Below are 25,802 nucleotides of genomic sequence, written 5' to 3'. Positions count from 1 at the left end.
TGGCTATCATTCAAGGGCCTAGAAGCGACTCCATCTGGAGTCAGTAAAGGAGCAAGTGGGCTAGGATCTGTCACTGGGCCAAGACAAACCAGATTGATCCGCTGACATGCTCACTGGACGATGTGTTCTCTTTCTCTGCGCATCTGGCTCACTTGGGTATGCAGGTAGACACCTGTCGTACGTATCTGGCGGCCATAGGGGCCTACAAGAACTCTGGTGACGACATCTTCTCATCCTCCAATCCGGTGGTTAAGAGGCACATGGCTAGTCTGACCAGACCTGGGACCTTGACATGATACTGGGCGCTCTGGCACACAAACCCTTCGAAACCCATGGTGTCAGCAGACATCAGGCTGGTTTCCATTAAGACGACCCTACTGGTTGGCCTTACCTCGGCACGCCAGATCAAAATAATTCAGGCTTCAGAGCCGTATACCACATTTCACCGGGACATGTTGGTGCTTAGGTAGCATCCAGCCTTTCTCCCTAAGGTAGTTTCCTCCTTTCACCTTAATGAGGAGATAGTACTCCCAACTTTCTTTGCAGTTCCAAAGGATGAGGCTCCGTAGGTATTGCACTGTCTGGATGTCAGGCGTGCTCTAAGATTTTACCTGGACAAGACAAAGAGCTTCTGAAAATCGAATGCCTTGTTCATCACTTTTGGCAGGTCAAAACCAGGCTGTCAAGCCTCTAAGGCTTCCATTGGGAGGTGGATGGTGATGGCCATCAAGGAGGCGTATGAGGAGCAGCACAGCAAACATGCACGCCCACGCCATCAGAGCCAAAGCCACACTTTCCCAAGACACGTCCCATGGTAGACGATCAGCAGAGCGGCTACTTGGGATTCCCCATCGGCCTTTTGCAAACACTACTGCTTGGATGCCAGCACCAGGTCGGATGCAGCATTTGGCCAAGCAGTTTTGAAGAACTTGTTTTCTTAGAGGGGCAACTCTCCTCACCAGGGCTGCATTCAGTTGTAATCGCACATACAGTATGGAGGAAAGGGACATGAAGTAGGAGTAATTATACGTTTTTCACCGTAGTGACTAACGTACTACTAGTTCATAGTCCCCTTTCCTCCATAGGTCCCACCATCCTCCCCCTTAACATCTGTGTCATTAGGCAATCATATTGTCAACGCATCAGAGGGGACTGAGGAGTGGCACCGGTGGCCGGAGTCAGGGGAACGCATGCTCCCAGGGCTGTGCCCCAAGTGCATCTAAATTTAAAGGGGAAGAAATGTTCTTCTGGTGAAAAGGGTACAGTTTCCCGTCCCTAGCGAGGGACGCCCATACAGTATGGAGAAAAGTGGAATATGGACTAGAAGTACGTTAGTCTCTACGGTGAGTAACTTAGAATGTGTGGTAACTGTGGGAGGTGTTTTCTTGCAGGCCTGGCTGATGGGCATCGTGGCTATCATGGGGAGGGACTACTGACCGTCTCCCACAGTTACTGGCAGATACTGAATCAGGGAGCCTCCGCATTGTGGTTGGTTTCTAGCGGTGTCCCTCGGTGGCCAACTCAGGGGGTACTGTTTCCTTCTTTGATGCGATTTCCTTCCCCACTCCTCACACATGCACACTATCATTGCCAACCTAGTTTATTAGTATGAGTGCATCCACAGGATATGACTGCCGTACTGGTAGCGGGCACAGGAGTCTGATAGAGTGGGGCAGCAGAGTCCTGCTCAGCAGATGGCTTTGACAGTGGGGTTCGGGTGGGAGGGGGTGAGAACCCAGAGCCTTGTAGTCACCTACCTATACTGTCAGAAGCCCCCACCCCTTCTCCCTGCACCTCCTCAGCACCACAGGCAAACAGCTTTCCCATGCTGGAAAGCAGAGGCAAGAAGTTGATAGGACCCTATTATGTCTTCTGATCAGGGGGTTGTAAACTGTGTAAAGAACAGGCTTGGTGGAAAAGGGATACCCTGGATTGTTCTCCAAGGGCAGGAGGTGTAATGAACAAACATGTCCATTCCCCTTTTGGGGAGGGGAGAAGGCCATCCTGGCAGCTGTTCAGGAGCAATAAACAGTGACCCTAGGGTCTTGAAGTTGGCCAGGTGGGGTGCAGGGGTGCTGTAAGGTTACACATGGCCACTGTGAGAGGCCATCTTGGAAAATGCTGGGTCTTACTGTGTTGGAGGTGACCGCAGGACCCATAGTCGTGCATGGGCAGTTCCAATAGCAGATTATGGGAAAGGCCCGCCAGGGTTGTTTATAGTTATTGTATGTACTTGGGTTCTGGGGGTGCCCAGGGGGAGGCTTTGGGCTGGCTGGTCAGGCCAGGCCATGGGGTGCGCTGGGCAGTGTGGGTGCGGGCTGGCAGGAGCACAGGGGAACGGGGATCGCATGGGGTATATTATTGTTTTTTTTTTTTTAAGTGCTTCACAGAGTTATACAACAGAATAGATGCAGAACGGAGCACTTTTCAGAGGTAACAGATATACAGCGGGGGGTAGGATACAGAGGAGGGATACCGCTGTACAGGGTGGCAGGGCGGAGAGGGGGGACTGCGTCTAGCAAGTCAAGTGGCACTGGGGGGTGATGTGATGGCCTAGGTGTTGAGGAGGAGAGACTCCTTGAAGAGATGGGTCTTGTATTCTTTTCTGAATTCTAGGAGCAAGTCTGATTCTGAAGCAGAGGTGGTTCCATGGTCTTTAGGTGTAAGCGGGGAAGGCTTTTTTTCTGGTGCTTTCCGTTTTGCAGCAGCAAATTTCAAGTCTGCATGTGTCCTTGCATCTGCTGGTGTACTGCCCGCCAGAGATGCTGGGTTTCCTGAGTGAGATAGCTGCATGACTTGAGGGGAACTCCCTTATAGATGATGCAGCAAGACTGATTTGTGCATGCAGTGGGAGCCAATGAAGGTCGATGAGAGCTGTGGTGATGTGGTGATTCGCACTTCCCTTAAATACCTCCTCCTCCATTCTCCTCCTTGAAAACTTGCCCTCTGCCCTTTCCACTCGCCCCCCCGCCGTTTTTTCCTTCATCTGATTCCTCTCTCCCCTCTCCTACTCCTCTCTCTCTCCCTTCCATTTTCCCTTGCCCTATCCATCTCCTACTCCATCTTTTCCCACTCCCCTTTCCACCCCCCCTTAGTTAATTGCTCTTTGCACTGTTTTGTTGAATGATTCAAGATGTAAATTTTGCTCTCATTGTTAAGTGTTGTTCTGGATTTTGTTGTTCCATTGTACAGCGCCTTGGTGTAAAGCGCTCTATAAATCAATCAATCAATCAATCAATCAATGTGGTCGTATCTGCGTAGCCCCTTGATGAGATGTGTTACCTTGTTTAGGACACTTCTCAGGGGCACAAGGGAGGACGAGGCGAGACATTGCCCCCAGCCAGGTGGGATAGGACCACTGCTTGAACGGTGGATATAAAGGTGTCTGAAGGGAGGGAAGGGCTTCACTTTCCGCAGCAGGGAGAATTGATGCGAAGCTGTCTGAGTTTTCTTAGCCATGTGTGTCTTGAAGGAGAGGCGTTTTTCCATATGGAACCCGAGGGATTTGGCGCATTACTTGAGCTCTGGTGTGAAGCCCTCAAGGTTCATGGTTGATATCCAGGTCTGCATGTCTGGGTGTTCGGTGTTGTTGGTGAGGAGTAGGAATTCCGTCTTGTAGGGGTTGAGCTTCAAATATGCACTGGACATCCAAGAATGGATCAGCCAGCGGCAGGTTTTGAGTCTATAGATGTCCTTGATGGAGTCGATCTTGAGGTATAGCTGTGTGTCGTTGGCCTATTTGTGGATGTTGTGTGTTGCTAGTGTAAAGAAGGCATGATATCAAATAGTAAAGACGGAAACAAGTGATCACAGTTCAAGTGTGTTGATTGAAATTCAATAGGTTGGTTGAACGCCTATCTAAACCTAAATCGAAGGATTGGGACCAAGCTGCAACCATCAAATAATAACTCGGTCCTAGTCGAGTCTCTGTCCAAATAAAAGGGCGTATACTAATAACCTATTGCCAGTCCTTACTTATAAATACAAAATGGTGTGGGACAATAGTGTATGCAAAAAGAAAAGTGTTCAAGAAATATGTCCAGATAGATGAGCAGTTGGCTTCCCTTCTCCACGTTTTCAGCACGGGGCAAGGCGGCACGTTCAAGCTTTGTACACACTCTGGTTTCTCTGCCACGAGGATACAGTTCAAAGCAAAGATATCAGGGCCTTCTGCCAAAGCCTCTTTCCCAATAACAGTTTCTTACTGCAGTGGGACTGTTGTAACAAACATGCACCAAAGTTCCTTTCATATCAGAATTTTCACATGCACAAGTTCTTGCTTCCAGTGTTCATCATGGGTCTCCCTCTTTCAGACTCTGACCCATTTTGACCACAATGTTCACAATTGGTCTCCCTCGTTATGGCCATGGATCTACCTCGTTCGGGTTCGGACGCCCGTTAGCAGAATATTCACATTTTGCTTCCCTCGTTTGGGCTCGGACCATGGATCCCCCTCGTTCGGGCTCAGACCCCTTTTCACAATGTTCACAATAGGTCTCCCTCGTTCGGGCTCAGACCATGTAATCTCACTTTCCATGTTTTCCTCTTGATATCAAAAATCGAAGACTTTCGAATGTCTGATGTGTTTTGCGTAAACCGTCGCAGGACCACTTAGGTTCACTTCACACAATGTTCTTGCCAATCTACTATCGTTTCTTGGGTGGATAACGAGACCTTTGATTGAGCACCGTCGTGGTGCCGGACCGCTCTGTGAGTCGTATTGTATCTTTCTTGTTTAATGTTGAAGCTTTCATCAGCAATTAAGCTTTCCTTGCGTCTTTCATCACACGCATTTCAATCTTCGTTCTTGCATTCTTTATACAATGTTGCCGCTTGCAACTTTGACTTCAACACAGACCGGTCTTGCATTGGTTGCCCCAACTCACTGGCTGTGTTGATCTCTCTTCGCTGATTTGTTCTTGGAGCCAAGGATGATACTGGTGCTGCTGCTTTTCCTCCCCAACTTGGTCAGCCGTGCAGGAGGGCCACGGATATCTCTGACACACAATACAGGATTCTTTAGTCTTGTTTTCTGGCCACACGCTTTCTAATCTGAAGAGTTTTGGAAAGTAACGGCTTCTCGTTGAAAAGGTCAAGGGTATTTCCCTCCTTGCGTACCCTTCTTGGTTTGCCGGCTTCCTTCCTTCATTCAGCTGCCGTCGGAAAAGTACTGTTCCTTTGTGTGCTTTGCCTCGCTCAGAGTGTGCTCTCGTACTCCGCCTTTTATCTGTGTGGGGAAGTTTAATGGAAGTCCGGTGTGAGTGATTACCAGTAATTGCCTGACCTTGCCTGACCATAGTAATGGGACATGTCTGGTATAATGCTTGGCTGTGAGTCTGTTTTCTCCCAGAACGGGCTGTCCGTGTGTAAGTGTTTGTGTAGGGAAAGGGGAAGGGGCGGAATAGAGTTTCTAAATATCCGATCAGGTGGATTGGGGTAAAGGTGTTACAGGGAGGGGGATTCCGCGTCTCACCATCAGGTGTCCCACTCACTGAAGATCCCTCACCCAGGTGATCCTCCCGCACTGGTCCACCCCCAGGAACTGGAACCAAAAGCAATGGCTGTCCCCTGGCCACCTGGATGACAGATCCCCGGGGGCCAGCGGGTGAGACGCCTTCTGGTTTTTCACCCTAGGAGGGCTCCCAGTGGCACCATGTATAGATTGAAAATCACTGGGTAGAGGATGGAACCCTGTGGGACTCCACAGGTGACGGGTAGCATTGGCGATCTAGAGGAGTCCATCTGAGCAATCTGCTGGCGGTTGGCAAGGTCGGTTTTGAACCAGCATAGGACAAGGTTGCTGATCCCCGTGCGCCGATGTCTGGTGTCTGAGTGCCTGGTGGCCTGTGTCGAAAGCGGGAGATAGATTGAGTAGAATCAGGAGGCAGGGGTGGCCACCTGTATGGTTGTCATCTCTGGGCTGCATCTGGGTTGAACCCGGATTGCTAGGTTTGCAGGAGATATTTGGTGTCAATGTGTTGCTGCAGTTGCGGGGCTCCTTCTTTCTCGATGATCTTACCTAGGAAGGGAAGATGTGTGGTGGGTCGATAGTTACCTAGGTTGCTGGGAACCACAGTGTTTCTTTAGAAGAGGGAGGATTTGTCCTGTCTTTAGGGTCGATGGGAAGGTGCCTTGAGTTAGAGAGTTGTTGATGATTTCCAGGTAGGGAAGGAGAGCGTCTGCGTGGAGGGTCTTGAGGATGGATGCTGGGAGGATGTAGTGTGTATACGATGTAACTTGGAGGGCAGCCAGGGTTTCTCGCAGGTCCTCTGTAGAGAGTCTTGAATGTTGTCCCGGGTGTGGCGATTCCTTGAGGAGAGACGTGAGGCAGGTCTGTGGATGCAGAGCTGGTGTTTTTGTGCTGGGCAATCTTTCTTATTTTGTCAATGAAGATGTTGATGGCAGTGTATTTTTTAATGGAGTATGGTATGGCAGGGTCGGGTACCGGGTTGACGCTAGTGCTTGACTGCTTTGAAGAGGGCTCTGCTTTTGTTGTCGGCTTCTGCCATCGGGTTCTGAAAGTAGGAGGCCTTGGCTGTGTTGATTAGTTGTCTGAGGGTTGCTCGGAGTTCCTTGAGGAGCGCCAGGTTGGATGTGGTCCTGAAGCGGCACCAGGTTTTCTCTTGTTTCCGAATTACTCTTTTGCTGATGCTGGGTTCTTGCGTGTACCAGGGTGCTGATGGTTTCGGTTGGCAGATGTGCTGTTTCAGAGGCCCGTGTCGGTTGATGGAGGATGAGAGGGTGGTGTTGAGGGCTTCCAGTGGAGTTGCAGTTTGGTTGGGGGTGTTCGGTCCATGTGAGATGGAAGTTGGGAAGGTCTCCCGTGAGGGTTTCCACCAAGATATTCTAGAAGGACCTGAAGGTTTGTCTGATGTGTTTCTGCTGGGAGTGCTTGACTGGGGTGCTGTGCATGATGTTGAAAGGCACGGCCAGGTAGTCAGACCAGTCAAGCGGGAGAAGAGAGCTGCGGTGCAGGGAAGGCAGTGCAGTGATGATTAAGTCGGAGGTGCTATCTGAAGTTGCCTCGTAAGATATAGTTGTCATGTGTGAGGGACATGGTGGGGACCAGGTCAGTGTAATCTCTAATGAAGACAGTGTTAAATGAGATGAAAGGTGACTGCGTCTGTCGGGGGAGAGCAGGAAGTGGCAGGAGAGGACTTTGGAGGAGCCAATGTTGTTGGCGTCATGTCTGGTGCAAGACCACAAGGTCTTGTGGTTGGCTCTGAGGCCTCCGTCTGTCTTGTTTGGCTGGTCTCTGTGTTGGATTCTGTAACTGTCGGGGACAAGGACATCTAGGATGTGGGTGGAGGTGGGTTTCAGCCAGGTCTCGGTGATGAAGATGGCATCATGGTCATGTGTAGTGATGATGATGGCGATGTCTGTGGCATGGGTAATAGCTGAGCCGGCGTTGGCGAGCATCAACTTCTGTGTTGTGAACGATGAGGGGGTGCTGATGGGCTTGATGTGGGTGAGGGTGCAGCATTGGAGAGTCCATGCCTTAGTGCAGGGGCAATTACGTTTGTATTGCCTGGTGATGGTGGGGATGGCCTGTGGGGACCGAGCGAGAAAACGGTGCTTGCCTGTTGTCTGAGCAGGGGTCAGGTCCCTTGCTCCAAACTGGTCCAAACAGGAATTGCTCTTTTCTTCCTCTGCTCTTCACTTCAGACGCCTGGCCGAGAGACTCCCTTGACCTAAGAGTTGACAACAGAAAGGAAGAGGCAGTGACCTAGATCCACTTGCACTTGCTTACCAACTGCAAAGGAAAAGAGGCTGGAGAGCGGGGAAAGGGTGGAAAACCAGAAGGTACCAATAGTTTATCAGTGGCTGACAGGTAGACGGGGCTTGGACCACGTGACCTAGATCCACCTGCATCTGCTCGCCAACTGCCCCATAAGTGTCTGTCAATAGTGTAATATCGCAGTACACAGTTACATGATTATAGTAATGCAGCAAATCGGTGGCACAGGATTACAGTTTAGTCCCATACAGATAGTGAGTGATCCAATACTACAGTGGGCAGGTTTAAGAGGCACGTTTGATTCAGTAGTGTAGCAGTGCCTGGCACACAATTCATAGTTGGTGCTCCTGTGGTGCCTCGCCGAAAGGCACAGAGCCATGGTGACATTTGCACAGTGTAGATGTTATTTCTGCACGTGACAGTTGGTTTGTTGTGCCTGCACAGAGCCGCAGTTCCAGTTTGTGCATCGCACAAGGCCGTGGGGTCAGTGATACCAGCAGGTCTAGGTGTGGGAATTCCACAAGTACACCACACTGTAGCTGACCTTGAAGTAGGTGTTGCTTTTGGAACAGGAATGATGAGGACATAATTAAAAGTACAACACATTTTGTTTGTGATGCGTTCGAATGAGCGTGCTCAATGTTGAAAGCAACTGAACAAACACAATAGTACACTTATAGACCAATGCTCTCTATAGGTCTTTGGCCATCCCTTGATTTTCTCAGCATTAATTCAGTCACAAGCAGAATGTGCTTGGTGTGCTTTGATTCTGTGTTGCCAGATTGTGTGGCTAGCTTTCTTGCTTTTTACTATGCTCACAGTTGTAAATAGGCGAGTGCAGGTTAAATAGATGCCTGCCAAACTATTAACCATAAGCTAAGTAACATACTTTGTTTCTTTAAAGATTGACAGCTCAGGAAATATTGTAATGGACAGCATGATGCGGAAGGATAGCGGCCTGGATAACCAGCATAGAGTGTCCTCTAACAGGACAGTTCAGTCACCAAATTCATCTGTGCCATCGCCAGGACTTCTAGGTACAGTATTTGTTCCAGAATGCATTATTTAATTCTTGCTGTGCTACCTGAGATTAATAAGACCTGCCTTTTTTTTTTAAGTCATTTCCATTCTCATCTGGTCCTCAATGTTTAATATGTTTTTTTTTGTTCCTTTGTTTCTGTGTAGATGTAAAGGTTGAGCAACAGAATTAATTTTAAGGTTGCAGAATATTTAGGGAAAGCACATACTCCTACGTCCCGTCCCCTTTCCTCCATACTTATGGGACATTCCTCCGTCCTGTGGGACAGGACCGGAGCACTTTGTAAAAAAAAAAAAAAAAGCAAAGATTTTTTCCTTCCAGTCCTCCTCTCTTGCTCTGGCATAGCAGTCGAGTCGCGTGGTAGTCCGTCCAGGCCGTTTCAGCTAGTCTTTCAAAATTGTTGTTCTTGTCAGCGACGCTTCGCTAGGGCAGATCCCCATCCTCTTTGCTTAGAGTGTTTGGGTCTGGACCACCAGTGGGACTCGTGCTTTTATTGCGACTCCCTTTCGGTCCGGACGCTTCAACGTCATTTGGAGCGGTGGGAGGTGTTTCAACGTACTCCCCCGGTGCATTTTCAAACTTTCATCGACGAGAAAAAGAAACGCCCGGTGAGTTCTTTCGTTTTTAGGGAACCCCGGCCGGGGGACTCCGTCCCGGGGTCTTCCCAGTCCGGTAGGAGCGTCAAAAGCTAGCCCTTAGACTTGTACCAGAGATTTCTCCGAGGGCTTCCGTAAGGGGCCTATTGACACCGGATTACATTCCCAGGCCCCTCCTGTGGGGGCTATTTGTGGGCCCAGTTCTACTGAGGCATCGGGTATCGGAGCTTGCTTCGAGATCTCCTTGGTTGGAGCTTCCCGTAAAATCACTGGGGTACGCCCTGAGACCTCGGTTGAGGTTTTTGACACTAAACAGAGGTTTGAGGCCCCTCGTGAAGAGGCTTTAACTGGACTCTGGTCCGAGGCCCGTCATTTAGAAGCGAAGGTGACGAGAGGCCTGTTAAGGTCTTGACGGTGAAGTGTGTTCCTCATTGTTCCCGCTCTTGCGGAGGCGCCAGATCTGTTGAGTGGGCACAGAGTGAGGTTTTGGACCGTAATCCCTCCGTTACCGGCAATGCTGAGGTCCTTCCTTTGAAGGCTAGTTTGGCTGTTAATATGTCACAGAAACATTCTAGGCCACACAGTACCGGTTTGGCCGAGGTTCCTTGTGCTAAGGCTAAAAGGAAGACCCCTGACCCACCTCTGGGGACTCCTGCTTCACTTCCACACATGTCGCAGTTCTCCTCAGGTGCCGACAAAATGTGTCCGTTCCCGCCAAGACCACGGCAGCCATTTTGGATACATATCTTACAACTATGCCATCCGGCCCTAGGTGTAGGGGGTGGGTTTTTCAGGTGAACATCGGTTTCCTTGTGCACATCCGTTTCATCCAGTTTATGACTGGAACGCTCGGATGCCTCTACCGCACAATGTCTTGCTTCCTCCGGCATCAGCGCGCTTGATTTATGTAGACAACAGTGGGGAAGGGCCCTCTTGGCAACCCTCTCCCTTACTACGCCCCTGGAATAACTCCGCTCATGAGAGGCCTCCTCCTGTTGCACCTAAATCATCGGCGGAGGACGCCTTTTTTGGCAAGTTTCAAAAACTGATGCGTTCTGACCCCATGAAGGAGTACCTTCGAGGCTTGTTTAGGGAGATATGCCCACCTGCGCCGACGGGCCAGGCGGCGGTTCCTGTGCCTACGCCGGCACCGCCCTTACCGGCTGGGCCTCCCCCAACTCTTCCACCCCTGCCTCCGTTGTCCCCGGTGGACAAGGCTATTGTGGTGCCGGATGTGACTCAACCTGATCCGGACCTGTCGGACGATGTACATGGCGATCAGGACTGCGAAGACCAGCCCCGCTCTGTCAGAGCTTTTCATGACTGGGTGCTGGACATGTCTGTTGGATGTTCTAGTACCTGCGGCACCCGCTCTGCAGGAGGGCGTGCTTTCCCCTTATCTCCTTCGGAGCGTACCGGCTTGTTCTTGCAGAAGGACGTTTTGGCCGAGGTCTGTAAAGTTTGGGAGAAACCACACTCTGGACTGTTTGTCAACAAGAAGATTGATGTGCGCTATAGGCTCCATTCTTCGGAAGAGGTGGCCTTCGCTCGTGTCCGCCCCCCTCCTCCACGCTAGTGGCTTCAGCTACTTTGCAATCCAGACCTGCGTCATCCTCTTCTACGACAGCTACACAGGTTCTTGTCAAAGAGGATAAGCTTCTCGACTCCTTTGGGAGGAAGATTTTCGCTAACTCAGCCCTGCAGCTGCATCAAGCCAATGCAGAACTGGTGTTAGCGGGGGCGAATATGAAAATGTGGAAAGGTCTGTCGGAGTTTGAGGAGTTTATTCCCGCTGAAAAGCTGGAAGATTTCAAAGCGGGCTTGTCGGACGCCAGGGTCTTGGCACAGGATCTGCTGGAGGCTGCGGCGCATCACGTCGACACCTCGGCCGGGGGCCTTATGCTTGGTGTGGATACCTCTTGTTAGGCTTGGCTGCACACCACCAAATTCTCCAATGAGGTGCAGGATAAGGTTTTGCACCTGCTTTTCGATGGCAAGGAACTCTTTTCATTCTACAACAGACGTGGAGCTGACCAAAACTAAGGACAGCACTCAGACCGCCAAGTCCTTGTCTGTCCTTGTAAAACCTACTTTCAGGACACAGCTTGTTGTCAAACCCTCGGCCTTCCTCTGGAAATTCCCGTCGAAGGCAGCAACGGAGTCGGTTTTTCTCCTGCTTTTCTCCGGCAGGCTCCCGCTTACCCCCCCCCCCCCCCCCACACCACCCATCAATCCTCCTTTCCAGCAGTCGGGGTCGAACCCGTTCCTCTAGGGAAGTGAGGGGAGAGCTTCTGTTCCCAGCTGTTTACGGTGCCCAAACCCAACCAGGCTGGCCTGCGCACCATCCTAGACCTTTCCCAGTTCAATCTCTCTCTACCCCAAGAGAAATTCAAGATGATCACGCCCTGTCAAATAAAGTCCTCTTTACAGAAGGGCGATTGGCTAAGCGTGGTGGACCTCCAGGATGCGTACATGCATATCCTGATTTAGAATCCGCATCGGAGATACCTACGGGTTTCTGTGGGGGAGGAGCACTTCCAGTTCCGAGTGCTCCCTTTTTGGCCTCAGCTCGGCACTGCGTGTCTTTATGAAGATGTCGGTTATCACAGCTTATCTTCGGCTACAGGGTATCCATGTGTATCTGTATTTGGACGATTGGCTGCTGTGCAGTCCTTGTCCGCTGGAAGCCTCGAGCAATCTTCAGTCTCTCCTCCAGCTCCTGTTTCACCTTGGGCTGTCGGTGAACTGGTGGAAATCTTCCATGATGGTCTCTCAGGACTTGACTTTCCTGGGTTTTCGTTGGAACACGATCGACTGCAGAGTTTACCTGACCGGGGACAGAATGGCGGATCTGTTTGCCACATGTCAGATGTTTGCGCAGTCGGAGAGCATGTCGGCCTGGTGGTTCCAGATGATTCTGGGCCTCATGGCCTTGTGCGTATTGGCTCTTCACCTTGCTCGGCTCAAGATGAGGCGGACGCAGATGGCTCTTCGGAGTTCTTGGTGTCAGGCTGTGGATCCGGACTCAAAGATAATATTGATTCCGGCTTTTCCAAGACCCCACTCCGATGGTGACGATCACAACGGACTCCTCCCTTCTGGGGTGGGGTGCAACGTTAGATCTTCTTCAGGTCTCCGACCTCTGGTTGCCCCAAGACATGTTCCTTGATATAAATCATCTGGAGCTTCTGACGATCTTCCTGGCGCTCAAGGCGTTCAGGCCAGTCATTGTCAACAAAGTGGTTCATGTCCATACGGACAATGCGGTGTCCATGTTTTACATCAACAAGATGGGGGGCACAAAGTCTCCTCCTCTTGTGGATCTGGCCATTCAGGTTTGGGAATGGGCGGTTCAGCATGGTGTCTGGCTGGTGGCAGTACACATCCCTGCCCAGCTGAATGTCACGGCAGATGTCCTCAGCTGACAAACAATGGTCAGCTACGAGTGGGAATTGAAAGCGGAGGTCCTCTCACCGATATTCCTGTGTTGGGGCACTCCGGAAGTGGACCTCTTCGCAACTTTGACAAACAAGAAACTTCCTCTGTATGCCTCCAGAAATGGGTTGGGAGCCTCCTCTCTGGGAGATGCTCTCGACATTCCATGGCACAACATGAGTGCCTATGCTTTTCCGCCTCTGATTCATCGGACGATTTGCAAGCTGAAGAAAACGGTGATCTGTTCTCTTCTGCTCATAGCTCCGTGGTGGCCGGCCAGGTTCTGGTTTTCAGAGCTTAAACATCTGTCGGTGTGTGCACCGATCAGGCTTCCGCTAGTTCCTGATCTGCTTCACGAGAGAGATCGGCAGCTGTGGCACCCATCCCCACAATCGTTCAGCTTGGCGGCATGGTGCCAGAGTTCAGATCTTTAGAACATCTCAACCTGTCTGCTGACAACATGCGCATTATTCAGGCAGCCAAGAAGCCCTTGACGAGGTCCCAGTATAAGAGCAAGTGGCTTCGGTTCTGTCACTGGTGCTTAGCCAAACAGTTGGATCCCAGGATGGCTACGATTGACACGGTGCTGTCCTTCGTCTCTCATCTAGCAGAATCGGGCATTCATGTCCTGTCATGCAGGACTTCTCTTTCGGCTGTGGCCGCCTACCTATCCACGGACCAGTGCTCTTTCTCACTGTCAAATCCAGTGATTAAACAGCACTTTGCGGGTCTAATGCGTCTTTACCCTCCTGTTCGCAAACCGCATCCGACGTGAGATCTGAACGTGGTTCTTATGACCTTGTGCCATAAGCCTTTCGAACCAATGGCTACGGTAGATCTTAAGCACCTTTCGTGGAAGGTGGCTTTCTTGGTCGCCGTTACCTCGGCATGGCGTGTGAGTGAGCTCCAAGCTTTGTCGGTGGAACATCCCTTCTTGGTTTTCCACAAGGATAAGGTTGTCCTTAGGACAACCCTTCTTTCTTACCAAAGGTGGTTTCCGATTTCCATCTAAATCAGTCAATCTCGCTGCCTGTCTTCTTTCCATTCCCGGCTTCGGAAGCTGAGAGGGTTTTGCATTGCCTGGATGTTAGAAGAGCTCTTAAATTCTAGTAGGACAGAACTTCTGAACTTAGAAGTTCTCAACTTTTGGTGACCTTTGGTAAACCCGCAAGGCAAGCAGGCCTCCAAAGCGACTATCTCCATATGGATTGCTGCCTGTATTAAGGAGTCATACACTATTCAGGGTCTTCAGCCTCCTAAAAGGATTCATGCACATCTGGTATGGGGCAAGGCAGCTGCTGTTGCCTTTCAAAAGTATGTCCTCTGGGAGACCATCGCGAAAGCGGCTACTTGGGCCTCCCCATCGGCTATTTGTAAACATTACTGCCTGGACTTGAGCTCCAGATCTGATGCTGTTTGGCCAGGCTGTGCTGAAAAACCTTTTTCAGTAAGGGGGTTTCCATCCACCCGTAGTTCCTGTGAGGAGTGCTTGGGAATCTCCCATAAGTATGGAGGAAAGGGGACAGGACGTAGGAGTATAACCAGGTTACTCACTGTAGTGGCCACCTTACTCCTAGTCCATAGTCCCCTTTCCTCCATACGCCCGCCTGCCGTCCCCTCTAATAAGGTTCCTCTATTATTGCTTAAAGGTCTCTGATCTGGCGATAGAAAAGGACTGATGGGCGATGCGCTGGGCGTAGCTAAGAAGGGCAGGGTTAGGGCCGCGTGTGGTACCCCGCGTAAAAAGAGAGGAAGGACACATTTTTGAAAAATGTGATGCTTTTTACAAAGTGCTCCGGTCCCGTCCCACAGGACGGAGGAATGTCCCATAAGTATGGAGGAAAGGGGACGGGACGTAAGGTGGTCACTACGGTGAGTAACCTGGTTATTTTGCTGCATTTTTATTTAAAACTAATGAATTGAAGATGTGTAACATGTCATTTTGTTCTTACACTTTTGTCTCAATTCCCGCCGTACATACTACGTAGACTTTCCTTAATCTGAAAGCACCTGTCCTACTTTTATACAGGAACGTAGCCATCTTTATGTTGATAAGCATTTGTATTTGTACTGTATGCCTATCACCACCATATTGGTCTTTGAAAGCCACAGTGTGTCTAGATACTGGTTTATTGTGCTCCCACCAGGGGTAACTACTAGACTTGTCTGTGTAGCAAAGATGTGAAGGGATAGGTGAAGTGGGGGTAGGGGAGTAATGAAAAGACACAGTTGGAAAGGTACAAATGTTTTGCAGGGCAGTGTCTCGGATTGTGGAAGTAGAGGTGTATTTTGAATCCTTGTTAATGAATCAAATGGGGTGCTGATCATGAAAAGAGATTAAGCTGTAATACCAAGCATTTTCCACAATGGCATTTTCTAGAATATTTTTACAGGGCACTAGAATTGGTGATCGCATGGTTCTGTGATGTGCTCAAGATATGCCTGTTAAGTATGTCAGCTTCTTCACCAGATGGTTCCAAATACCTCCACTCCCTCCGCTCCAATCAACAGGGGGATGATCTGGGAGTGCTTAAGTGCACTAATGGGGGAAGTGCATGTCCAACAGGGGTGTGCGGGCTGTTGGGACACACGTTAACACTTTCAGAAAAGATGCATTTGGGAACAAAACACAAATCCTAACACAGGCCAAATTTCATACCCTGTCCCAGCACCTGAATATATGACATTTATAACGCACCTATAAACAAGTGTTTCAAGGCGCGACGAGGCAAGGGAGGGGGAACAGAGGGAATACAGACAGCGATCTTACTAGGCCACGTGTCAATCGCGCAAGTGCAAGGGAAGGGGGAAAAGAAAAGTGCGGTGGGGGGGGGTGCAGTACATGGGATAATAAAATAATAACATAACATAAAATAAATAAAGACCGGCCAGCTGGTGGCAAGTGCAGGGTGAGTGCAGACCTAAGGCAGCGCAAGCATGCAACTGGCAGGGCTTGGGCCCGAGATCAGATGGGTGGCCAGGTAACCCGTGCAGTTTCAATATCAGCCAGGACTTCAGCAGGGGAGAAGGGGAGAGAAAGCAGAAGCAAAGAGGAAGGTTTGTAGGTGCTTGCAGAACCAAAGATGGTTCTCCTCAAGTTTCAGGGAGCCGAGGAGGCTGTTCCAGAGGGAGGCCCCAGCCGAAGAGAGAGATCTACCACCAACTTGTTTCTTGGAGAAGTGACTGACCCTGAGGGAGTAGGAGGCGGATGAGCGAAGAGCTCGAGAGGAAAGATATTTAGCAAGGCATTAAATTAAACAGTGTTGCAGAGCAATTTGCTATGCAATTCTGTAGGTTTGCTCATTAAATTGGCATTTGTGTTCAAGGTTAGCTATTTAAGTTACCCTGTTCAATGAAAGCACAGCTCACCCTGCATTCCTCTCTTGCCTTCCAAGCTCTCTCCACCCTCTTTTCTCTTTTCACTGGAAGTTCAAAGGGGCGAATGCAGAAAGAGTGCAGCAGTAATCATCCCCTTCACTCATGTGCCAAAAGGCCTGTGTGGGAGTGCTACGCATATTTTATTTTTCAAATCATTGCAAACCAGAAATAATTGGGATAATACTATTAAGCTAACTGTATGCTGTCTGCCAAAGACCATTATGTGTTAATTACTTTTTTTTAAAAAAGGCTTTCAATTCCTTTTTTCCAAAAATGTAATAGGTTACATAATACATAATTACAGTATTGCTACTGTAAAACACTGCATTGTCTCCATGCTTTACTGTGAAGTGTATGTAAAGCTCAGTGCAACTAGATTTAATTTTTTTGGGGAAGATGTATCATATTGACGAGTGGACACTTTTGAAAATGTACATGACCACACAGCCAAATGCTTTGATGGCAAACATAGTCCTGTTGCCTGTTAGTTACATACAGCTTGCAACTGGTGCTCAACCCATGAGCGGTTATCATACTCCTTGACATTCTATCTTGCCATGTTGGCTTATACCCGCTACCCTGAAAGTGAGATGGCTGCAAACTACAATATTCTACTTAGTTCGCCCAGTTCTCTGCCTGCTATGCCATCCATTCTGCTTAGTCTTTTACATAATTAATACACAAAGCTAACTTGATATTTACATAAAGTAGCGATCAATAGTTTCATCCAGTCTGTACATCTACAAACCTACTGCAAAACTGTACAGTGTAGTTTGCCTTCAGAGCTCACTTTGCTCTATGATTATGATTGCATTATATATTTGTACCTGCAGTAGAGAGAGCTGGCCAAACTTTTTTTTAGGAGCCTTTTCATAATATCTATTTATTTGTGTCCATTCATGCAGCTAACCTTTTTACAGACACTCATCCAGGGCTCACAAAGTATTTTCACCCACTCGCACAGTAGAGTAGATTTCTAGAAGGGCCAGTACCATTTGCAGGGGATGTTGGAAACTTTTATTTAAATGTTACTTTGTTTGCAGTAAATGTCAGATAAAAGTTTCACTGTGCATGGCTGGCCTCTGGGTGGCAGCAATGTGCCAAACTAAAGTGGATCTGTGGTGACATGCACCATTTTTCAGAAAGAATTTTCAAGGCCTGACTTAACTCACTAATGTCCTACTTCAACGGTATACAAAACTGCGTATTGTTGCCCTTTTTATATCTAGGGGACAGGTATCTTCTGGTGACATTAAAAACATTAGTACAAAACTGCTAAACAAATGGGTTTGTTTGCTAATCAAGAAAAAAGTAATAAGCAAACTCTGCTAATCAATTTTTGAAAACTAATGTATGCCTTATTTAGGAAGAGAGAGTTGAAGGTATTGAGGCCCCAGGCCCCAGAAGGCCTTGTGGATGATGCAGAGGGTTTTGAAATTTAATCCTCGCAGCCACTGGGTGCCAGTGTAGAGATTTCAGTCCTAGAGAGATACCATCCCTGGGCTTGAGGCCAAGGACACGTCTCGCAGTCCTGTTCTGGATGAGTTGCAGAGGGCGTAGAGTAGAAGCAGGCAGATTTAGAAAGAGGCTGTTGCAATAGTCCAGTCTGGAGAGAACCAGAGCTCTGGAGACGGTGAGTTTCCGGGGGAAGGAGAGGAAAGGAAGAATACCTCTGAGGACGTTCAGATGGTAGTGTGACTTCTTAGAGACGTCAGAGATGTGAGGGGAGAAAGAGAGTGTGGAGTCGAAGATGACCCCCAGGTTCTTAGCCTTGCAGGTGAGAGCAGAAAGAGGGCCAAGAGAGGCCGGCCAGAGAGCTACAGGAAAGAAGGGAGTGGGTGTGCCGATGAGGAGAATCTCAGTCTTACTGGCATTAAGGCAGAGGTCATTGGCGGCACACCACTCCTGGATAGCAGACAGTCAAGAGATGAGGGACGGGGAAGAGGTGGCCGAAGGTAGCCTGAAAATGAGCGGAGTGTCATCCGCACAGCACTGAAACTTGGGGCAGAGTGGCAATGTGGTGGGCAAAGAGTGCCAGGTATTGGTTGAACAGCCAGTGAGAGAGGTTAGACCCCTGGGGGACACCACAGGTAGAGAAAAAGATAGCACAGAAGAAGGACCCAAGTTGGACCTGGGAGGGACGGACAGAGAGGAAGGAAGTCTGCCACGCCAGGGCCTGACCGGTGATACCTAGGCTACCAAGGAGACACTTTAGCAGGATTGCATGGTTGACAGTGTCAAAGGCAGAAGAGAGATCAAGCAAGATGAGTCCACAGTGGGTGTTAGAGTCAAGGTTTGAGAGCAGGTCTTCACGGATGTTCAGGAGAGCAGTTTCCGTGCTTCTTGCAGCTCTGAAGCCAGACTGATGGTCATGAAGACAACCAACAGATTCAGTGTGGAGATTAAGCTGGGAGATGGCCAGTTTCTCCAGGAGCTTGCCCTGGAAGGCAGTGATGGAGATTGGGCGATAGTTGGCCGGGCAGGAGGGATCGGCAGAGGGTTTCTTAAGAGGGTGCACATGGGAGTGCTTCAGGGGGGATGGGAAGACTCCAGTGGCGAAGGAGTGGTTGCAGAAGTCAGCCAGGGCAGGAGCTGCCAACTTGTGCTCCGCCACTGTTATCACTGGCGCCATATGTACTGCCTGCAATCCCCTGTCCGACCATGGCCCTTCCTGACCAACTACTACAGCTCAATGCTGATTCGGACATGGAAGTACCAGAAAGAGTATTGTCTGCGAACGACCAGAGTAGTGTGCCTCTTCTTGCTTTTATGCCACCACTGGCTCCACCTTAGAAGGTTGAGCAGGACCTTGCTTAACTTACAGGCTCACGGGAGGTGTCTATGGATATCTTGTCCACACTACAGACACTGGTTTTAGATGTTCAGAAACGGCTCACAGCACCACCATTGCCTTTTCAAGCACAGCATTGTACTTTTACTGTGAAGGTTTGGTTCCTCAGCCACCCTCCCGACCCTCCCCCAGGGGCCCCACTTTTGCCACCAGCCACCCTCACAGATATGGACACTGACGACTATCCGACGGATGGTACTCCACGCACTAACTCTTCGGATGAGTTTGAGGATCAGGTGACGGCGAGCCATCAGATCTTACCCCAAATTGACTCCCCTTAGGCAGAATTGGCTCCTTTTCATGTTCTCATGTCACGAGCATCGCAACTATTTGATCTTCTCTCAGAGGATCAGAAAAAGGAGGGGTTTCTTTATCAGAGCAAGGAATCTGTGAGAAAATCAGTGGTAGCCTTTCCGTTGCTGGAAGATATTTTTGGAGGACGGCCGTCTAGTCATGAGAAATCCATTCTTAGCGCAGCCCAAGAAAGATTGCTTCGAGAAGTAGTAAATGGTCCCGGATTCAGGCCCAACCGTGCCCACACTCCATCTCTCCAGCCACCCGTAAGCGCTCTGCCAATCCTTTATCCCCTTGTATGGTGACCCAGACAAGGAAGGCAAGCAAATGGACACTTTTGGCAAGAGGGTAATCTCTGCGGCCACTGCAACTATCAAAGTGGCTAACTCATTGGCATTCCTCTCCCGCTATGACCAGGAGCTCTGGTTCAAACTGGGACCAATCCGTGACTTTCTTTCTGATGGTAAGCGGGATGATGCGCTTACACTTCTGCATGATGGAGAAGCAGGATCATATCATGCCATCTCTATTGCTTTGGACATTGCGGGAACATAATTCTGCCAGATGGGTAATGGGCCTTGTTATGCCGTCAAGGTTGGTTTAAGCCCACTAATTACTGGTCGGAAATCCAGTCCAAGGTAACGGACATGCCTTTTAATGGCATAGATTTATTTGGCAAGAAGGTGGATTGAACTCTGCAGGCCATCAAGGTCGATACCAAAACGGCTAGTTTGTTTGATACTCTGCAACAGTGAGGCCAGTCCTTTCTCTCAGGGAAAATAAAATTTACAAGGACTTTGAGGGAATATAGATATTCCTACCATTCGCAGAGGTCCTGCACTGGCCCCACCCAAGAGGGTTACAAGGGAAGATCACAAACTTATTGAGTAAACCAGTGATAGTGCATTCCTTCCTCCAGGATCAAAGTGCCGAAGCAGACCTGACCGGGCTCTGTCCCAACTACATCCCCCTCCCCCCCCACTCCTCTACTTTGACACACCAGTAGGGGGTGGTTTTCCAATTTGGTACCACAGTGAAAATCCATAACCACGGACAAATGGGTGTTATCCATCATTCAGCATGGCCATACCCTGGAGTTCATTGAGCCCCTCCCTTCCCCTAACTCCCTCGCACCCACCGTCCAGCACTATCTGAAATGTTGTCAGGCCTAGTACAATAGTCGCTTGTTTTGTTCCTCCCCTCCCTTCTGCACCCCTCTCCCTCATCTTTTGTTTTTCTCTAGCTCTACCAGAAATTTTGTCTGGCCTAGTACGGTAGTCGCCGGTCTGTTTCCATTTCCTTCCCTCTCTCCCCCTCCCTTCCTTATCTAGGTTTTAGCTCTTGCACGATCTGAAATGTCGTCAGGTCAAGTACGATAGTTAATTTCACGTACTTACCGTTCATGGCTGTTAGGCAGAATTCTGTGCAGTTCCCTTAGGGAGCACACAGAAGATTAAGACTACAGGTATATGCAATAAATCCCCTTTGGTATCGATCTGTACCACAAAGATTTAATTGGTAGCTGTGGCTAAGTAGTCAGACTTATCTCAAGAGGGAGATGAGCAGTATTCAGGGTTTACACATTAGGACTACAATACTATGGAACAAGGAAACACTGACCAAAGCTTTGTATCAAAAAGAATATATATTTTTCTGATGTTTGTTAATCTGCTTAGAATCACATGCTGTGCATAGGTCCGACATCCAGTGGTCACTGCGGAGTATTGCATTTTGTTTTTCGTAGTCGAAAAGGGGACGTCGACAAGGCGTGTCTGTAACACTATCCCTATAGTGACGTGCGTTGTACCCACAATCCCTCACGCGTCGAGGTCCCTCAGATTGTTTTTTTCCGCCCAGTTTCTGGTCGCCTTTCGCAGAGCTCCTAGAGAGACATTGCTATACTTACCACGGACCTCGGTCCTTTTGTCATAACTTAATATACTGATAACGATCCCTCCCCCTCGACGTTAGCTGTGAAGCTGTTTCTCCGCCGAACTGATTTTCGACGGAGAGGAAGAGCGGAGGAGATCCTTCGGCGCTGCCGAACACGTGGCCTGGCCTCGACGGCCAACTTACAGTAGGGAGAGTGGGGGTTAGAACTTGGTCTCTTCTCTTTGAGAATGTCTTTCTTGCTCCCTTTTCTTTCCCTTGGGGTTGTTATCGCCAGCTATTATTGCCTCAGCTATGGAGAGGACACCATTTAAGTTTTGCCCACGCTGCAGGGGCAAATATACTTGGAAAGATAAGCACAAGCTCTGTAATCGTTGCTTACCCCTCGATCGCATAGAGAACAGCTGCGCAGCCTGCAAGCTCTTAAAACCCAGGACTCTTAAAGAACGTAGGGTTAAGAGGTGGGCGGACTATGCGATGTCGAAGTCAGTTTCCTCACCCGCTGCCGCTGTTACTGAAAGTGACGAGGAGTGCGATAACTCGATGTCCGTTACGGAAGTCATTAACCCCCAGAAGGAGCGCTCCCGCTCCTCGTCGTCCGTCCCCGGCCCCGACGGGCTCGGCTCACGCCCTGCTTATGGGGATGAACACCCCGGCGACAAGGACGCACACAAACCCCATAAGGCTAAACACACTACCCACGGCTCTTCTTCGTCGAGAACGAAGGATCCATCAGCGCCGAAGGGGACGCAGGGCACTCCGGCGTCTACCGCAGACCGTAAGGGTCACAAGCCCCACCCGCAAACGCAGCCGCGACCAGCGATTGGGCTTCCATCTAACACGGGCGCTACCCCAAAAACATCCGACGCAACGCTCCATAGAGCGACCGTCGAGGTACTACGCGCAGCGCACACAACGTCGACACCAGAGCCCTCGACGGACAAAATCGTGGCCGAGAGCCTAGCGAGAATTGTCGCCGAGGACAAACGTACGCGGACGACGAAACAAACGTCGAATACCGCGTCGAAAAAACACAAAAGTAGCCAGGAACTGCCCCTTTCTCCAAAGGACGCTTCCGAACTACCTGAAGGCTTTTCAGAAGGAGACGGGAACCTCTCGTCGACGTTGTGGGAGGGTTCGAAACGATTCGAAGGCGAAAACACTAATTTCCCCCTCTAGACTATTCAGGGGTACCCCATGAGACCCTTGAAAGACTCCATTCTTGCATGGAGAAAATGGAAAGGTTTCTAGGAAACCAAGACCCACCCACTCACAAAAGACAAAGAGAATGGCCACAGGATGACCCTAGAGTCAAGATTCCTAGGCTGGTTGACCTCACTGAGGAGGAGCAATACCTCCAAGAAGATGAGGAGGGTTTGGGTGGAGAAGAAGAGGTAGAACTTGACGAAGAGGGGTTCGAAGAAGATCCTTACACCACTGCTACAGGGTTTGAAGAGGATACAGCTACCTCGCAGCCCTGGCATTCACCGTCAGTGCAGCCTTGGCAATCCCCATCAGTACATTCAGACCCTGAGGCCTTTCTCCCTTCTCCTCTCAAGGATTCACATGGGAACTCCTCTCCCATAGATGACCAACCTTCCCTCAATGCACTATTGCGCAAGGCAGCAGCGCATTTTGAGATTGATACAGGGGAAACGCTTCCAGACATTGACTTTGTAGAAAAAGTCATCAAAGAAAAAGCCCCTGTTAGCCAATCTATTCCACTCCTGGCTTCTATTAAAAGAAGAATTTCTCCTTCCCTTACTAACCCAGCTTTAGTAAGAGGGGTCAACCCTAGAATAGAAAAGCTCTTCAGCCCTTCATCCTCTGACCCTTTATACATCAGAGGACACTCTATTCCGGACTCCCTTGTGGTTACCAACACAAGAAAAAGAGCAGGGGTGCCACTATCCACTAGTGAAGCACCTCCAGACAAAGAAGGCAAAAAACTCTACGCACTGGGGAAGAGAATCACGACCTCCGCCGCCTTCTCTACTAGAATTGCTAATAACTCACTTTTAGCTAGCTACGCAGATGCACAGTGGAACAAGCTGCGCAGCGAAGCAGAGGAAGCACCTGAACCTCTGCGTTCTCGCCTGCTAGCTACAATATCAGAGGGCACACTGGTAAACCAGGGCATCGTTAAAAACTCCCTAGATGCCGCTGAGACGGCTGGCCGCTCCCTAGTGCAGGGAATACTTCTCAAGCGCCACGTTTGGCTACGCAATTCAGGTTTTAAGCCCGAAACCCAAGCCTCCCTCAAATAAACCCATTGAACAGACGCATCTGTTTGGGAAAGCAGTAGATGAGGCCCTAGAACATGCTAAAAAAGAGTTTGATACCATCAAGACTCTGGATCAAATTTCTAGGCCCCCTAACAGGCGAGGCTATGGTAATAAACGCTCCTTTCGTGGCCAAAGACAGCAGCAGAACCAACAACAACAATATTACTCTGGCTCCAACTGGCCCACTAACCAGGGTAACACCCAGTTCAGTCAAAGAGGCCAACGCCGTGGCAAAGGAAGAGGTCGTGGCTCCAGCCCCAGAGGTTCCACGCCCAATACCAGCAAATGACCCGAAAATTCGGGTCCCCTCCCATGCATCACCGGTCGGGGGCCGGCTAACATCGTTCCTTTCAGCATGGGAGGGAATCACGTCAGACCGTTGGGTATTATCCACCATAGCCCACGGATACTGCATCGAGTTCAACGGTTCCCCGAAGTACAAACCCCCACGGAACCGGCGCATGACACCGCAACACCTCTCCATTCTTCTTCAAGAGGTGGAAGAACTACTGAAAAAAGAAGCTATAGAGCCCGTCCCCCTATCACAGGTAACAGAAGGTATTTATTCAGTGTACTTCCTTGTACCCAAAAAGGACTTAACCATGCGCCCTGTATTAGATCTGCGCCCAGCGAACATATTTGTCAAACCCCAAAAGTTTCGTATGGTGACCTTACAGGAGGTAATCCCACTGTTATCACAAGGGGATTACATGACAACACTGGACATGAAAGATGCATACTTTCATATTTTAGTGTTGACATCGCACAGAAAATACCTCAGGTTCAAAATAGAGGACAAACACTACCAGTTCAGAGTACTACCCTTCGGGATAGCATCTGCACCAAGGGTATTCACGAAAGTACTGGCAGTGGCAGCGGCCCACCTGCGCAGATTATCCATCCCGGTATACCCTTACCTCGACGACTGGCTCATAACAGGGGATTCTTACGAAACATGCTTCTCCAATACCCAAAAGACCGTAGACCTTTTGTCCCAACTGGGCTTCTCCATCAACGAAAAGAAGTCCAGCTTAGACCCCAGCCAAACCTAGGGGCTCTAATTGGAACAAAGGACGGCCTCGTATTCCCCTCCAACGAGAGGGTCCAAAACATGCTGTTTCAAATTCCCCATTATGTAACAGGCCGAGAGGTGACGGTACGCAAAGCAATGCGCTTGCTAGGGATGATGGCGTCATGTATTTATTTGGTACCTCACGCGCGCCTGCGCATGCGCCCAATGCAAGAGTGGCTCTACAGCCAGTGGTGTCAGGCCAGCGGACAATGGGACGATCTAGTGGTGGTCTCGCAGGCCTTGGTTCTCTCGCTACGGTGGTGGACAAAAGAAAACCTGTTATTAGGGAAAACTTTTGCCACACCCGCAGTGGAAGCCACTCTAACCACAGACGCATCCCTTACAGGATGGGGGGCTCACCTATCCCATCAGACGGCACACGGAGTGTGGACTCCGAGTTTAGCATCCAAGCATATAAACCTGCTGGAACTACTAGCGGTGTTCAAAGCACTAAAAGCCTTTCAGGAACACTTACAAGGAAAGACAGTGATGGTCCTCACGGACAGCACCACAGCCATGTACTACCTCAACAAGCAAGGGGGCACTCACTCTCCAGGACTGTCCAAGCTGTCCCAGAATATATGGAAGTGGGCTCTCAAACACAACATGTTCCTACTATCACAACATGTACCAGGGGAACTCAATCTGCTAGCAGACAAACTCAGCAGAGACTTCCCCCTGCCCGAAGAGTACGAATGGCAATTGCACGAAGACATCGTCTTAGACGTCTTCACGCAATGGGGATTCCCGGAAATAGACCTGTTCGCAACCCTGGAGAACTCACAATGCCAAAGTTACGCCTCCAGGTACCCCCAGAACCAGTCCAAGGGGAACGGTCTGTCGAATCAATGGTCAGGGAAATTTGTTTACGCCTTTCCCCCGACTCCCCTTCTCAACAAAGTGGTGCACAAGATGCACCAGGAGCAGGTTACCATGATACTAGTGGCCCCAATGTGGGCCCGGCAGCCATGGTTCGCTCACTTGATGGAGATGTCCCTATCTCCCCCAATGAAACTTCCCTGCCCGTACAACATGCTGTCACAAGACAAGGGCAGGACACTGCATCCATGCCCTCAGACCATGAACTTAGCAGCCTGGCTCCTGAGATCATAGAATTTGGACATTTACAACTCCCACAGAGATGTTTGGACATCCTCAGGGAAGCCAGAAAACCTAATACTCGACACTGCTATTCTAGCAAATGGAAAAGATTCGTTATCTGGT

At 49.7% G+C, this 25,802-nt stretch overlaps 1 protein-coding gene across 1 annotated transcript in view; it reads left to right on the top strand.

Moving 5' to 3' along the window:
- Positions 1–25,802, top strand: part of TRIM24 (tripartite motif containing 24) — a 1,617,419-nt gene that overhangs the window by 886,702 nt on the left and 704,915 nt on the right. Inside the window, exon 11 of the mRNA XM_069628744.1 lies at positions 8,643–8,775. Within this exon, the coding sequence (XP_069484845.1) occupies positions 8,643–8,775 (133 nt within the window). The remainder of the gene's footprint in view (positions 1–8,642; positions 8,776–25,802) is intronic.

This window comes from Ambystoma mexicanum, chromosome 12 (genome assembly GCF_040938575.1).
Source record: "Ambystoma mexicanum isolate Mex_15411 chromosome 12, UKY_AmexF1_1, whole genome shotgun sequence".
Lineage (NCBI taxonomy): Eukaryota > Metazoa > Chordata > Amphibia > Caudata > Ambystomatidae > Ambystoma > Ambystoma mexicanum.
The sequence above is the reverse complement of the archived record's forward strand: the minus strand, read 5'-3'. Positions and strand labels throughout refer to the sequence as shown.